General features: G+C 49.0%; 1 protein-coding gene across 1 annotated transcript; it reads right to left on the bottom strand.

The window, feature by feature from the left end:
- Positions 1-2,035: 2,035 nt before the first annotated feature.
- On the bottom strand, positions 2,036-4,245 carry LOC105043359 (growth-regulating factor 12). Its single transcript, XM_010920878.4, has 3 exons — positions 3,856-4,245; positions 3,489-3,722; positions 2,036-2,883 (listed from the first exon to the last, which is right to left on the bottom strand). Exons 1-3 carry the CDS (start codon positions 3,968-3,970, stop codon positions 2,405-2,407), a joined length of 828 nt encoding a protein of 275 aa, XP_010919180.1. The 5' UTR covers positions 3,971-4,245; the 3' UTR covers positions 2,036-2,404.
- Between the last annotated feature and the right edge of the window lie 12,582 nt (positions 4,246-16,827).

Genomic DNA, 16,827 nt, shown 5'->3' with positions numbered 1-16,827 from the left:
GCCTGCCGGCCCCGGGTGTTCGGCTGGTACGTTTCTTTGGGAACAACGATCGATGTTCGGACTGCGCTCTGTGAAATCCAAAGCAAGTCAGCAGTTGGCGTCTGCGGTGGCGGGGTCACGACGGTGGCTAGTGGTGGCATCGCCGCCGGGTTTGGTTGGAAAAGAGCTGAGGAGGAGGAGATGGACACCCTCGCCTTTTTTTTAATTTTTTCATTTGTTCTTTGAAGCGGCGTTAAACTTCCGTTTCTTTTCACGTCTCAGCGCTCAACCATCGGCCTCCATCAATTGTATCAGACATGCTCAACCAATTAACCACGGTCTGTTTCCTGTTTGAAGGGAGACCGCTGAGCCGCACCCGAATGAATAGCTTTTTTTTTTTGTGGGGGCGGGGGGGGGGGGTTTGTGTGTACATGGACGGAGGAAAAGCCCAAAAACAAGTTAAACCTCATTAGAAATCTACGCCGAACGCATCATCTGCCAATATAGTCGAACGGTGTCCCCTCTGCAATCAAAGACACATTCCTCTCTGGAGCTTGAGCGGCAGCCCAATCATCTGCTTGGTCGCCCTCTCGAAAAGTATGGTTTGCTTTGAGGAGAACATAGTTTTCTTCCATTGTAATATGGCCATCAACAGAGAACTGCATTGCAAATTGAGAGAGTCGATCCAATTTATAACCTTTGTAAAATCTCTTTCCATCCAAACCTTTTGTGCTTTGAATTGAAGAACCATATCATGAAGACCACCCCAAGCTCCGACGAGCTCCACAAATAGGACTGTACCAGAGATGAATTGCAGCCTAACAGCCCACGCTTGCTGGTCCCTTGCAACATGTACAGCAGCTACTTTCTCATCAGAAACAGATCCATTGAAATCGAGCCTCAAAGCACGAAGAGAGAAAACCATCGAACTAATATCAAAGCCGAATGTGAGGATGGGATTGTGAAAGCTTCCCCAGATCCTTGACGGTGCTGTGAGCTCTACTGAAGATGCAGATATGATGATATCATTATAGTAACAAAGAGTTTTCGTTAAGATAACGGTGCATGCAACTATAGACCATGTCCTCTTCTCCACCAAGGCAATAGCCATTATATCGCCTAACGCCAAAGTCAATCATCCCCATCGAGAGCTGACAACATTGTTGAATCCGTATTGTCTCCAATGCGTGTAACGTGTCTTTGGCAAGCTCAGGCCAGCTTTCCCTCTGGGTCGCATTAGACGCATCCTGCATGCTATGTGACAGCTAATGCAAGTGGAACCGACTCTATATCACATACATCTAAATAGTTGATAATGACTCGTAGCCTCCCAATATATACCAGCAGGCTAAAACTATTACGGGGATCTTTAACTGCTTTACCTGGATCTCAATCTACGTACAATTCGTGGAGAGGACCATAATGGAAAACATCAAACCAGAACAATTACGGACATGTTACCACCATGTTCAAATACCAAATAACTGAATATCGAAATATTTTCAAATGAGGATTACCCTGACAATATGTTTTATTCAATGAACGGAATCTAAGAGGATCAAACGCGATACCTCCAAGGTAGCTAGGCGTAGGTACTCATGCACTAGTGTTTCACGGTTGGCACGCGTCATCTTCCTTCCTCCGTATATTAATTGTACGATCCATCCTTCTAAATCGGTGGATTCCAGTGATCGAATGCCCTAAGGCACACGTCTACCAGATGCCTCCAAATTCCCAGCTAGCTTCTAGACCAGGAAGGCCATGGGAATTGCGAGGCTCGAAGCTTTCAAGGACAGCCCCATTCCTGTCCACCGTCTACAAGGCATCCAGCACGGCAAACTGCATGCTTTGCCCTCACTCCATCCCACCACAAGCCAACAACAACTCGGTAAAAAAGGAACTACTTTTAATCTCCCCCGACATGGAATCTCTCAAACAACAAGAGCATCTTTACCACGCAATATCATACTAATCCTTCAAATTAAACTCATAAACGACAACGATGCCCCAATAATCATTCCACCTGTTTGTTTACTCTGCCATTCACCACACCACATTGGTATCATATACGTATTCACGCCTATTACCAGACATACGTATTCAGGCCGCGATGAAAAAGCTGCACCACATTTGCCTGCTAGCTAATTGAGTTCAATGAGTTGAGGCAAGATAAGAGAGAGATTGGAAGCTTCAAAATAAACCCACCACCTCATTTTGAACTCACTTCACACCACTCTTTGGCATAGTAAAGAAAGAACAAAAGATGAAGAGGCTCATGGGAGGTGGGTAGGGTTCTCTCCCAAAAGACACCAGCATACCTTGATGTTCTCCAACACTCACATCTAGACAAAATACAAAAAAGATAAAGATACAAAAAAAAAAAAAGAAAAAAAAGACAAACGAGGGACAGAGAGAGTCTAAACTCTCAAGAAGGTCCGGTTTTACAAGCGGTGCCGCACTGTAGGACGCTGGTGGGCGAGAAGCCAAGCCTTGGAGGCGACACATTGGTGCTGCCGCCGCCGCTGCTGCTGCTGGAGTTGGTGGTGGGCATCAGCTGGAGACCACCGCCAGATGGGATGGCAATAGAGAGATGGGTTGCGGTGTTACGATTAATATTATTGTTGGCTTCGACTTGGAGGGTGGCGGCGGCAGCCGTGGTGATGGCGGTGACCGTGGCCGTGGCCGTGGAGGTGGCGGAGGCGGGGGCGCTTGTTGCACCAGATCCTGCTTCCACAGGCTTTCTTGAACGGTTGCGGCCACGGTGCATGTGGCGCTCGCAGTACTTCTGGTCGGGGACGACGTCCCGGGAGCACCGCCACTTCTTACCGTCGGTTCTCCGGCAACGCCCGGGCTCCGGTTCCATGCTATTCCTGTAGTCCAAGCACAAGCTACCGTACCCCATGACTGTTGTTCAACCAACCCAAAAAAAAAATATATTTTAGATCACACACTGCGCCAGAAAAATTACAGTATTCTTATCCAACCCTTACAGAAAGGAAGTACAAACGAAGTAGATCATGAACATGGTAACTCCATAACCCATCCAAAGCCCCAAGGAGTTGATGAAAACAGTTCGATGTTCAAGGTATAGATCGGATCCTCTGTGGCGCATCTTTTGTACCGCATGCACGGATCGCCGTCGAGTCATCCATCTCATAAACGAACTTATCAAACCAGCTTTAATGATGAATCATTTGCAAAGCATCGGAATAATGAATATAATACTCCCCTTTGTTTTGGTATGGAGAAGATTGTTACCCCATCGGCACTTAATTAAGACCAAGAAAAGGGCTGCAACTGAAGGAAATTAAATGACGAAGATGAATGAACACTAATACGAGTCCTATGCCCTTTTTTTTTTCCCCACGAACGATGTTCCAAAACAAGGTCGAACACAGAATCAAATGCGCACCAAATGAAGCGAAGCAAACCAAAGAAGCCAACAATGAAAGAAAAGACAAAAAAAAATGGGGGTGAGAGAGAGAGAAGAGGGATGGAAGAGTTCTTACAAGAAGGGTAGTGGTGGGGGCCGTAGGAGGCGGCGGCGACGCTCTTCCAGATGGGGAGGACGAGGTGGAGAGGGACAGGGACGCCCGCCACCATGTACTTGTAGATGAGCGCCTGGTGCTCCAGCTCTTGCAGCTGCAGAAACGTGAAGGCCGGCCTGCTGTAACCACCCCCAACCCCCAACCCCAATCCCAGCCCCAGCACCAGCGGCGACGGAGCCGCCATCGTTACCAACTCTACATCCATCACAAAACCCAACCCATAATCTCACCATCAACTCAAACCAGCAATACCATAAAGAGAAGAGACGGAGATAGCGGTAAAGAAAGAGAGTGGAATGTAATGATTAAAAAGGGTGCAAAGTAGTACCTGAGGCATCTGATGAAAGGCGAGGGACTTTGGAGGACGGTGGGAGTGGGCTCTGCTGCTGTTGGTGGTGTTGTTGCTGTTCTTGGGTTGGTGGTGGGTTCTGCTCCTCGGCCATTCTCTGAACATCTACACGCGCTAAAAGGGATGGTTTTAAGATGACAAGGCAGACCCAGCTGAGACGCTCAGATCGGAGAGCAGAGAGAAAGAGAGAATCTCAGGAGCGCGTCACTCAGAGAGGAAGTATCCGATCCGCTGCTTCCTCTCTTCCCTACTCTTCTCTACTCCGAAAATCCAAAGCCAAAAATACTTCTTCTCGGCCCAAAACCAGAATCGCTTTTGGTGACAAGACCCGAGAGGGGCTCGTCTGAGATTTGTGGGGATGGATGGTTGTCAGATATGGCGTGGAGACTCCAGGGAGGGGTTTATATAACGCCGTTATAAGTGGAACGTTTTGCTCGCCCCGGGACCGTTAAGATTCTGTTACGGCAGTCAGAAAAGTTTGTTACAAATATTATTTTTTCTGAAAACATTACTGAGGAACGAGGTTTACCCTTTACCTCACAGATCACGAGACAAGGGGTGCGATACATGTGTGCTCTTGTACGTATCAGGTAAACCACACCGTTTACAAGGTCCACAGTCTACATCCAAGTGAAGACCCCTGTTATATGGATGGCAAAATTTGAGATGTTTTCGATCTTTTTTATATCCAAGATGTTTTAAATGGCAAGCCACAATGGGGTACATAAACGAACTAGACCATGCCCAATTAAAACATATCTACACTAAAATGGTATATAGACATGTATAATAGGTGCACAGCTTTTCATTTGCTGCCCACCTTAATTTATGTCTAGGATAATTATAATGAGATTTGTTATTGTAGTAATTTACATCACATGTCAGTTTAGAACCCAAATTCCCTCCCGCTTTTTTCACAAATTAAGAAACAAGTTTAAGGTTATTAAGATCTTTACGTATTTGCAAGATTGAGCAGACTAGACCCTTTCTACAAAAAGGGGTGTGGAAGTGTGAATAATTCTTTTACTAGCCGTTATATATGACGGCAAGAATATGCGTCTTTAGACGAAATCAACGACCGTTATAACGTCTGTAGCGATTCAAATGAGAGGAGGAGGGTGGAGGGAGAGGGAAGGCGGTAGAGTGGCATGTGGGTACGGTGTGAGCAGCCAAAGTCGTCTGACAAGTGTCAGCCTTTCTGTCTCTGTCCTCGCTGCTACTGCTGTTGCCTGAAAGAAATTCGTATTCTATTACGATTACACGTCAGGCGCTCCCCCCCTTGAGTTGGGAGCCCAAAACTGAGCCGTCCCCCCAGCCCATCCGTTGCCGCCCACCTTTCCACACCCCGTGTCTCTCTGCATCACTTTAACTATCCAGGTCCACCACGAATCATACCCGTCCCCGTTAGTGCATTTACTCAATTCGCGTTCAGTCTTCCACAGGAATTGGTTAATAAAATAGCTCACCAAGGCATTTTTTTTTTTATAAAAAAAAAAAAAGGAAGCACACAAAATCCACCTTCTATTCCGATTTTCCTCGCAGCACGCCCCGAGAAAGATACACGGACGGTACCATCGGCGATGTGTGAAGCCTCCGCCGTAGGTGGGCCCGGGTTGGTGGGGTCCAGCTATAAGGACGATGGGTCACGTGAAAGGACCCAACGGTAGCCCACAGCTGGAGGAATGGTGGGGGGGATTGCGAAGACAAAAGAAAACCGTGGGCCCCGTTTACCTCTCTCTCTCTGTCTCTCTCTCTCTGACACCTGCCAGCTGCTACCCATGGTAATAATAGTACTCAAAGTAAAAGCATAAAGCCACCGGCCACGCACCCACCAGACCAGGACTGTTGCTCTCGGCTATCCTCGCAGCAGTGTGCCCAAAAGACTTCCATGCCAAGAAAGATGTATGGTCTGCGATGCATCAGGCACACAACTAACGGCAGCTTATTGGAATGCGTATAGCTTTTTCTTACCCACGAGATGAGGTAAACCCGACGATAAACTATGTACGCTATAAGTAAATGAAGCACACCAAGCCTACCGTATATTTTTTGATTCTTTTAGTTGCTGATCGATCGAGGAGTTACCTGGCGCCGGGTCCTCTTTCAGATTGTTTTGTTTTTACTTTTTTTTTAATGGTTTTTAAGAGTTTCCTATTTGATCGCGGGAAACACAAGGTCTAATTAGAACGGTCGCTGGCTCAAACCTTTATCGGTTTTAGTATTATATATTATTTTTTTCACTTTTATTCAACTATTATTTTAATATATATATATATATATATATATATATATATATATATATATATATATATTATATGATAAGATCTTATTTGGTAAAGTTTTTAGAGCATTAGAAAATATTTTTTAACCTTTTAAAAATATTTTTAGATGATACAATATTGTTTGACAAAAAAATATGGAACCTCTTTTGATTTTGCCAAAAAAGTTGAAAAAATTTATTCAAGATCTATTTTAAAGTTTCTTCCAAATGTTGAAAAAATTTTTTAGTATTAATGAAATTTTTATAATGACTAAAATACCCATAAATAAATTTCATAATTACATCATATATAAATCATATCATATTATTATTTTAAAAATATATTATATTATATTGTACCACATCATACTTATCATATTATGTTGTCATACTATACTATATAACATTATATTGCATTATATTTACAATAATTCCTTTATAGTGTAATATCATATTCATTATATTGCAAAATTATATTACACTATATTATAATAATATTATATTTCAATAAATATTATGTCACAATATATTATACTATAATAATATTAAACTATATGACAATAATATATAAATATTTTTAATATTATAGTATATTACATTCTATTATATAATACCATACAGTAGTACTCTTTAGTGTCATTTTATTATATTAAAAGTATTTTTTATTTTGATTATAAATCATATATTAAAGTTCTATGGTACTTTATAAATATAATTAGTAAATAATAAATAATTTTTTATAAAACCTCTACTTTTTAGAAGCTTTATTTTTTAAAATTCTACTACCAACAACAATCTAGCTAGCACGTAAATCCAAAATAAAAACACATACTAAATAAAATTTTATTTATTATTTAAAATAATTAATTATATTATATAGGAGCCCTATTTATTATCTAAAATAAAAAATATATTAATAATATCATCAATATAGACGTCCACATGACAAGTGGAGATCTTAGCATAAGTTGAGCCTTAATTTTAGCTATGTATGATAGATAATAGTTAGGGATCCTAATTTACTAGAATTTTAAATTTAGACTAACCATCCTTTATAATCATATAATGGTGTTAGAATGGACTTGGTCTTAGTACTGCATCAATACATCTATTATTATTGTTGGTGCAAAAATCCGCTTGCATCGGAGAAGCTGGAGTCGAGGGAGTCGCAGTCGCCGTCGGGACCTGCAAAAGAAGTCTAAACCGGAGGTAGGGTTGCTCCGGCAAGACCCTCCGACGCTCAAGTCAGTTCTCTACCTCAACACGAATGGAGTGCTCGAACGAAAATTTTAGCAGAGTTTTGGGATAGAATTTTGAGCTTATAGAATAACGTATCTGGGGTCCCTTTTTATAGGCAGGGGGAGCAACGGATTGATAGCGATTGTTCGTAACCGCCTCGTCGTGGGCCGCACGGGGCCAGGAGGAATTTATCATGAGGAGTAATGGGATGGAGTCGTGGCTGTCACCATGGCTCGCCACGTGGAATCAGTTGCGGGGAGTGGAGCGGCGTTCGTTGTCGCGACTTGCCAGGGAGTAGTGGAGCCGTGCAGCATCCACCGCAGGGAGTGGAGCAGATTCGCGGCCATTACTACGGCTTGCCGCATGGAGTCTGTCGTGGGGAGTGGTGGAGCCGCGCAGAATCCGTCGCAGAAAGTGGAGCAGAGTCACGGCCGTTGCTGTGGCCTGCTAGAGGGTCCAGGCCTGTCGGCCGAAGTCCGACTGGAGTGTCTGGCGGAGAGAGGTGGCTAGTTACCCGTCTGAAAGGAGCTCGGAGTTCGGCTCTCGTAGGAGTCCGGACGAAGTCTTCCTTCAGTTGAAGTCGGGGACGAGGTCCGGCTCCCGCGGGAGTCCGGACGGAGTCTTCCCGCAACTGGAGTCGAAGACGAGATCTGGCTCCTGTAGGAGCCCGGGCGAAATCTACCTGCAATCAAAGTCAGGGGCGAAATCCGGCTCCCTTAGGATTCCGGACGAAGTTTACCAGCAGTCGAGGTCGAGGATGGAGCCCGGCTCCTGTAGGAGTTCGGACGAAGTTTACCTGCAGTAGGAGTCGGGGATGAAGTCCGGGTCCCGCGGGAGTCCGGACGGAGTCTTCCCGCAGCTGGGGTCGGAGACGAGATCTGGCTCCCGTAGGAGCCCGAGCGAAGTCTACCTGCAATCAAAGTCAGGGGCGAAGTCCGGCTCCCTTAGGATTCCGGATGAAGTTTACCAGCAGTCGAGGTCGAGGACGGAGACCGGCTCCTGTAGGAGTCCGGACGAAGTTCACCCGCAGTAGGAGTCGGGGATGAAGTCCGGCTCCCGTAGGAGTCCGAACGAAGTTCACCTGCAGTGGAAGTCGGGGACGAAGTCCGGCTCCCGTGGGAGCCCGGATGAAATCTGATAGTTATAGGAATCTGCCGTTGATGAAGTCCGGGGTAGTTCGGATTGGAGTTGAACCTGATTGGAAGAAGTCTGGAAGGGATTCAGGGAACAGCTGATAGTCGTAGAAGGTCGGCTGACGGGGGAGCTCAGTGAGCACTTGGGGCGGCTTGATAGATGACTGGGGGAACTCATGTCGAAGGAGCTCGGGTGGTGCAGTGGGAGTTCGTCCGTCGGAGGAATTCAGTCAGTACTGTGAAAATCCTGCTGTTTGGAGAAGTCCGGAGAGGTACCATCTGCAGTCGAAAGCCGGAGGAGTCCTGGGAGGGTCAATCATGTCAAGAACTTCGGTTGAGGGTATTTTATACCCAACACCAGTCCTCCTACTTTCGAGTTCGAATTTCGAATGAAGGAAGTACAGAGAGATTTTCACAACCGAAGTTGCTCCCTTGATGTCCGCGCGCAATCGTCCTCAGATATTTTGGCATTCAATGCGCGTGCGCTGAAGTCTTTTCAAATCGAGACGATCCGAAGATGCTCGTTTGGAACCTGCAGCGGAACGGTGCTCAAGGCGTGGTGCAATAAAGGCTCTGTCAGCCGTCTGCCACTTTTTAACCGCCCGCTGTGGTGAGTGGGACACGCGGCGAAAAGAGACCGATCAGAGGAGATTCGCAATTATCATTATGCCGGATCTCGGGGTCTATTTAAACCCGCACTCCTCCTCCAAGAGTCCCACTCTATCCGACAGTCTCGTTCTGGTGCCCTTCTTCTCTCTGAGAACTCCGATTTTTCTCAGCGCCCTTTCCAGCCTTAGGCATTCCTCGAGCCGTCCTCATTTTCGCACCTTCGCACCTCCCGAATCGCTTAGGTTAGTCTTGGAACTCCTTCCTCTTTTTGTTCTTCCTTTTGCCGTTCGATCTTTCTTCCTCTTGCTCTGCACGTCAGTCCCCCGAGACCTTGTCTGCGATTTTTCCCAATTTTTAGGGATTTCTCCTCTGTAAGTGGTCTCCGTGTGATTCTAGATGTCTTCCAGGGCTTCTTCTTCTAGCGGCTCTAGGAGTTCGTCCGTTTCGGTCTCCCAGAGTCCTCAGGAGGTAGATGAACCGATAGCTAGAGCTGAACCTCGTCCGGTTTTTGCACCGAACGTCATTCCTTATTCTCTGACTTCGGACGAACTCCAATTGATAAGAGTTCAGTATGGGGTTTCTCCGGAGTACGAACTGAAACTTCCTGACCCGTCCGACCGGGCTAGTGCCCCTCCCTCCGGCTGTTTCTGCCTGTATCAGGAGGCCTTCCGTGCTGGACTTCGGCTTCCTTTCCCGCCTTTTGTCATTGCTCTTTTTCAGTTTCTGGACATTTCTTTAGCTTCGGTTGCACCGAACTCCTTTAGGTTTTTGATAGGGTTCCTCTCTCTTTGTCATATAGTCGAAGTCCAGCCCACCCTTTCCTTGTTTAGATACTTCTACACCTTCAAGCATCATCCCACGGCAAAGGACTGGTGGTACTTCTCCCCACAGTTCGGTAGAAAGGGGTTGCTGAAAGGTGCCCCATCTTCTATCCATAACTGGAAGGGAAAGTTTCTTTATGTTCGATGCCCGACCTTGAGGCTAGGGTTGCCCCCTTGGGGCTCCCCGAGGGACTCCGTCCGTCGGGCCCCCAACCTGGGGGAGGACGATCTTCAAGCCTCCCAGAAACTCCTCCAATATCCAACTCCTTCTCTTCCCAACCTCCTGAAGGAGCAGTTTCTGTTCAACATCGGCTTGAGCCCCCTGGATCCCATCAGTATTTCATCTCCCCTTTTCTTTTCTTCTTTTCCTTTCCTTCCCTCTCTCTCCCCTACTTCTCTTCTTTTCTCCTTTTTCACCCCCTCTTTCTCTTTTTCTCTTTTTTTTTTTGTAGGCATGGACGCCGAAGAAGCACATATGCTTGCCAGGGGCCTGAAGGCTCTCAAAAGAAAGGACGCCGCGGCCTCCGGGCTGGCGAAGAAGACCAGAGTGGAGGAGATGGGTTCGACCGTGCCCGCCCAAGCGACCTCAGCCGCCGACGTCCTTGCAGACACGGAGCTTCCAGCCACCCGGGCTTCCTCGAGGGGTTTGAGTTCTCCTACCGAGGTCTCCGCTTCGGAGCCCCGCCCTGAGGAGGTGCCAGGGGGTGAGAGGAGGAAGAGGAGGAAGACCTTGGCCCGCAGGGTCGGCAGTCGCTAGGCTGCCACCGAAGAATCTCTCGGCTCTGAAGAGGAGCAGGGGGATAATCCCTTTAGTGACAAGGACCTAATAAAAAAGCTGGTTGACGGGTGCTCACTGTCCGAAGTCATCCAGAGGATCGTCCGCGTCGATCCTGCACAACGAGTCTGGGACTCACTGGGGGCCTTCCTCGAGGTAAGCAGATTCATCTTCCTTTCTTCCTTTCGCTTCTTCATTTAATTAACTTCTCAGCTTCCATTCTGACCCTCCGATCATCCTTGCAGCTCGAACACCAACTCCTCGCCAACATCGAGACGACAAATAAGGCAGTGGAGGGTCAGCAGGCCGAGGCTGCCCGCCTTAAGGAAATGGCCCTCGAGGCGGCCGGTCTCCGAGAAGCGCTTGAGAGAGAGAGACAGACCTCGGTGGAACAGAAGGCCGCCCTGGAGGAGATGGTGAGGAGGGCGGAGGCCGAGGTTGCCAATATGGCGGAGCAGATCCCGACCCTGGTCTCGGAGGCCAGGGGTCAAGCGGTGGAGGAGTTCAAGGCTTCCATCGAAATGAAGAAGTTGAAGGTTAAGTTCGGTCAAGCCGCATTCAACAAAGGATTCGAGCTCTGCCAGGAGAAGATGGTCAAAAAATTTCCCGAGCTCGACCTCAGCTTCTTGGACGAGGCGTCCGAGGATGAAGCCGGACCCTCCACCACTGTCGCAGCCACTACGGACCACCTCCCAGAGGTGCCGAGTCCCCCCATTGGTCCAGAGGTCCGAGACCTCTAACCTTGTATTCTTCCTTTATTACAATTTTTCTTCTTTCTTTTGTCTTCAAGAAACGTTTAGTCAATAAAATTGGTCGCCTCCTTATGGGGGACTTTTCTTCTCTTCTTTTTCTTTCTTTCTTTCTTCTTCTTTGTAATGAGCTGCGTCTTAACGCGTTGACCTCCCGATGGCAGTACCCTGCCGATGCACTCCCCTTGCCACAGGGAATTCCACTGAGGTCCACAATCCGATATCTGAGAAAGAAAGTTCGTCATTTGACAGGAAGGTCGAAGGAGACGGAGGACGAACTTTCTAGACTGAGGGAAAGTCACTCAGAGGCTACTGCGGAGGCCGCGCACTTCCAGAACCTCCATGTGAGAGGAATCATGGATTACAGTCGGAGGAAGGCGAACTTTGAGAAGGACCTCGAGGAACACCGGAAGCACGCCAGCGACCGATCCTGAGTTCAGGCCTCCAAGATCAGCTCTCTCGAAGCGGAGTTGGCGGCTGCACGGGAGAAGATCGGCCAGCTGGAGGGGGGCTCGTCTTGGCTCGCAACCAGGCCGAACGCGAACAAGACTGGTCGAAGAAATTCTCCGACCTTCAGCAACAGCTTCAAGATGCCGAGTCGAACTATAATGCATACCGGGCCGGCTGGTGCAAGCAGGTGGATGACTACAGGAGGAAGCTCCAAGCGTCGATCGACGAAGTTGCCCGCCTTCGAAGGCAGTTATCTGAAGGAGCCCAGCTCGTTTCAGCTCGGGACTCTGATGAACTTCGATCCCTGAGGGAAACCACGGGAGAGCTATCCGTCGCCCTCGGGAGGGGAAGGCCGAGCTGCAGCGGTTGAAGATCCAGCTGGCATATGAGCAGCAGGCGGTCAAGGATGCGGAGGCGGAGTCCGAAGTCCTGAGGAAGAGACTTCGGGAGTCGGAGGGCGAAAGTCGGCGATTCCACCGGATATTCCAGGACATGCTGCTGAAAAAGAGAGAGCTAGAAGAACAAGTTGAAAATTTGAAGCAGTCCCTGATAAGGAGTGAAGTAAATAATTCGAGGTCGGAAGGAGCAGAGCTTCCCTAGGGCTCTTTTTGCCTTCCGTCTTCTCATGTATATATTTTTTCTTTTGTTGTTTTGTCTTGTTCTTGTTGTTTTGCTTTTCTTCCTTTAGCCTGCTGGACTTTGTAGTGTATATTTTGTGAATGAAATGAAAAGAAGATTTTGTGTTACCTCATCCACGTGTTGCATTAAATTATCGTCCGTCGAACTTCTTTTGTCTCTTGACTTGTTCGACGTCGACGTAGTTTGAAGATTCCCAGCCGTTATCGTGTTGTTTTACTTTTTTTGTCGCCTTTCTTTCTCTTCCCCCCCTTCTTTTTTTTTTTTGCCTTCAGGTTTTTGTTATGCGTGGTTAGCTAATGAAATAACAAGAAAATTTTGCATTACCTTGTTCAATCTTGTATTAGGCCGTCGTTCACCGAACTTCTTTTGTCTTTCGACTTGTTCGGTGTCGGTGTCGTTTGGAGGTGCCCAGTTGTCGCCTTGATTTGCTTTTCTTGTCGTCCATGGCCGTAGGCTCGAGCTCATGGTCTGAACTTTGCATTACCTTGAAGGAGTCATTATTTTCTTGACCCGTGTCGAGAGCCTTCTTAGAGACCGGGGATGTTCGGTAGGAACTCCCGTCTTTGTTGAGACGAAGTTCCCTATGTCTTTGGTGTAGTTTATTTTTCATCTATTGCTGATGTAGTTTATCGCTTTCTTTTTTAATTTTTCTCCTCTTTTCTGAGTGAGGATCCTCCCCTTGCTTTTCGCGGGGTCGCGTAGAGATGTAGAGGTGCCATTGAGGGGACTTTTCCCTTTATCCGATCATGTTGGGCGACCGAATTTTTGTCATCGTCAGGATGAGGTTCTCCTTCTGTTCTTGACGTAGTCGATCTCAGCTCAGGTTAGGACGAGGTTTTCCTCCTGTTCCTAACGGGGCTGTGGGGGCACATAAGGGTCGTTGCAACGGCCTCTCCCTCCATCCGGTCTAAAAGAATCGGGCCTTCGACTTTGCTCATGTCAGGACGAGATTCTCCTCCTGTTCCCAACATGGCTGTGGGGGCACATAAGGACGCTGTAAGACCTCTCCCCCCATCCAGTCTAAAAGAATCGGGCCTTTGACTTTGCTCATGTTAGGACGAGGTTCTCCTCCTGTTCCTAACATGGCTGTGGGGGCACATTAGGGCTTATAGGGCCTCTCCCTCCATCCGATCTAAAAGAATCGGACCTTTGACTTTGCTCATGTTAGGACGAGGTTCTCCTCCTGTTCCTAACATGGCTGTGGGGGCACATAAGGACGTTGTAGGGCCTCTCCCCCCATCCGGTCTAAAAGAATCGGACCTTTGACTTGGCTCATGTTAGGACGAGGTTCTCCTCCCGTTCCTAACATGGCCATGGGGGCACCTAAGGGCCGTTGTATGGGCCTCTCCCCCAATCCGATCTTAGATTAATCGGGCTTTCATTTTGCTCATGTTAGGACGAGGTTCTCCTCCTGTTCCTAACATGACCTTGTTTTGATTGTTTGAAGGGGTTATCCCCTGTCGTAATAAGTCCATGCCAAAAGAAAAAGACATGCAAAGTCGAAAGAAATTTTGATTCAAAGCAAAGTCGTTAGTAGTACATTTACAGATTTTTCGAGTCCCATGGTCGTGGAAGGTCTGCTCCTCCTTGAGGCCCTCCGGTGATGGAGTTGATGATCCCGATCGGAGGCCGATCTCCGGCCTGCTCTTCCCTCCTCGGCGGTTCAGGTTGCGGCAGGGCCCTTGGCCGATCCTCTCTGCCTTCAGGTCGGCATCGAATGAACCTGTCGAGCCGACCTCATCTGATGAGCTCCTCAATTTCGTCCCGGAGCTGAATGCACTCCTCTATATCGTGGCCATGGTCACGATGGTAGAGGCAGAACTTGTTAGGATTGCGCTTCCCAGGATGTGTGCGCATCCTTTCCGATCTTGGCAGCTGCTCCCTGATCTCCATCAGCACTTGGGTTTTCGATGCATTGAGAGGGGCATAGTTGCGGAACCTTCCTAGTGGAGAACCCCGCCGAACTCTGCGGTTCGGACTTCTCTGTTTGCATACCCGGGGAGGAGTATGGACAAGCTTGTGCCCGGGAGGAGTTCGAGAACGTGGCCGAGCTTCTCTCGGCCCTTTTTCGACTGCGGGCTTACTCGAGTCTCCCGCCTGCCGCTCTCTCGCGATCTCCTCATCCTTCATTTTAAAGGCTTCTTCCGCTCGAGCGTACCCTTCGGCCCGAGCCAATAGGTCAGCAAAATCCCTGAGGTACTTCTTCTCCAGGGAGAACAAAAGGTCATTCTTCTGAAGGCCGCCCTTCAGAGCGGCCATCGCTACCGACTGGTCCAAGTTCCGGACCTCCAGCGCGGCGACATTGAAACGGTTGATGTAGGCCCGAATGGACTCCCCCTCCCTCTGCTTGATGTTGATGAGGGACTTCGAACCCTTCCAGGAGCGCCGGCTGTTGACAAAATGGACCATAAATTGGTGGCTCATCTGATCGAAGAAAAAGATGGTACCCGACTTCAGCACCGAGTACCAGTTTCTCGTCGCTTCCTTCAAGGTGGATGGGAAGGATCGGCATAGAATGGCGTCGGGTGTGCCATGAAGCAGCATCATCGTCTGAAAGACCTCCAGGTGGTCAACCGGGTCCGAAGTCCCGTCGTAGCTTTCAAATTGAGAGAGTTTGAAGTTTGGCGGGATCGGTTCCTGCATGATCATTTGAGAAAAGAGAGGGTCAGTACAAATATCCTCACCATAAGCGGGGAGAGCGTGGCGGAGTTCTTCGATCCGCCAGTTCATCTCCTGGAGCCTCCGATCCAAGAAATCCTCTCGACTACGGATCTCGAGGGTCCTCTGGCAGAATGAGGGTAGAGATCTTTCAGGGATGGAATCGTGATCCGACTGAGGGCTCTCCACCCTCGGATTCATCTTTCCGGGAAAGACGGGGCGGCTGGCCCAAGTGGCCCGCCCTACCGCCGGATTCTGGTGTTCCGGCGACACTCCTTCCAGGCGCACTGATGCCTGCGGCTGCTGCTGCTGCTGTATGGCCTGCACAGCTTCAGTGAGGTCTCTGATCTGCTGCGTCAGCAGGTCGAATTGCTCCGCACCAACCGCCGTCGCCGGAGGAGGAGGAGGCTGGAAAACTGGAGGTGAGGTCGGAGCCTGAGATCTGGCTACGGAGGCCGTGGATCGTCGTGTGGACGCTTTGCGGGGAGGCATCGGGCAAAGACCTAGTGGAGGAAGGAGGAGAAAATGCCAGAAAAGATGATCGGAGGCGGTCCCGTTGAGCGCTCCTTTAAGAACAAGGGTACTGCGAAGACACAACCCCTTCCTCTAGCGCCAATCCTGTTGGTGCAAAAATCCGCTTGCACCGGAGAAGCTGGAGTCGAGGGAGTCGCGGTCGCCACCGGGACCTGCAAAAGAAGTCTAAACCGGAGGTGGGGTTGCTCCGGCAAGACCCTCCGACGCTCAAGTCAATTCTCTGCCTCAACACGAATGGAGTGCTCGAACGAAAATTTTAGCAGAGTTTTGGGATAGAATTTTGAGCTTATAGAATAACGTATCTGGGGTCCCTTTTTATAGGCAGGGGGAGCAACGGATTGATAGCGATTGTTCGTAACCGCCTCGTCATGGGCCGCACGGGGCCAGGAGGAACTTATCATGAGTAATGGGATGGAGTCGTGGCTGTCACCATGGCTCGCCACGTGGAATCAGTTGCGGGGAGTGGAGCGGCGTTCGTTGTCACGACTTGCCAGGGAGTAGTGGAGCCGTGCAGCATCTGCCGCAGAGAGTGGAGCAGATTCGTGGCCATTACTGCGGCCTGCCGCGTGGAGTCTGTCGTGAGGGGTGGTGGAGCCGCGCGGAATCCGTCGCAGGAAGTGGAGCAGAGTCGCGGCCGTTGCTGTGGCCTGCTAGAGGGTCCAGGCCTATCGGCCGAAGTCCGACTGGAGTGTCTGACGGAGAGAGGTGGCTAGTTACCCGTCTGAGAGGAGCTCGGAGTTCGGCTCTCATAGGAGTCCGGACGAAGTCTTCCTTCAGTTGAAGTCGGGGATGAGGTCTGGCTCCCGCAGGAGTCCGGACGGAGTCTTCCCGCAACTGGAGTCGGAGACGAGATCTGGCTCCCGTAGGAGTCCGGACGAAGTCTACCTGCAATCAAAGTCAGGGGCGAAGTCCGGCTCCCTTAGGATTCCGGACGAAATTTACCAGCAGTCGAGGTCGAGGACGGAGCTCGGCTCCCGTAGGAGTTCGGACGAAGTTCACCCGCAGTAGGAGTCGGAGACAAAGTCCGGCTTCCGCGGGAGTCCGGACGGAGTCTTCCCGCAGCTGGGGTCGGAGATGAGATCTG

This window comes from Elaeis guineensis, chromosome 4, assembly GCF_000442705.2.
Source record: "Elaeis guineensis isolate ETL-2024a chromosome 4, EG11, whole genome shotgun sequence".
Lineage (NCBI taxonomy): Eukaryota > Viridiplantae > Streptophyta > Magnoliopsida > Arecales > Arecaceae > Elaeis > Elaeis guineensis.
The sequence above is the reverse complement of the archived record's forward strand: the minus strand, read 5'-3'. Positions and strand labels throughout refer to the sequence as shown.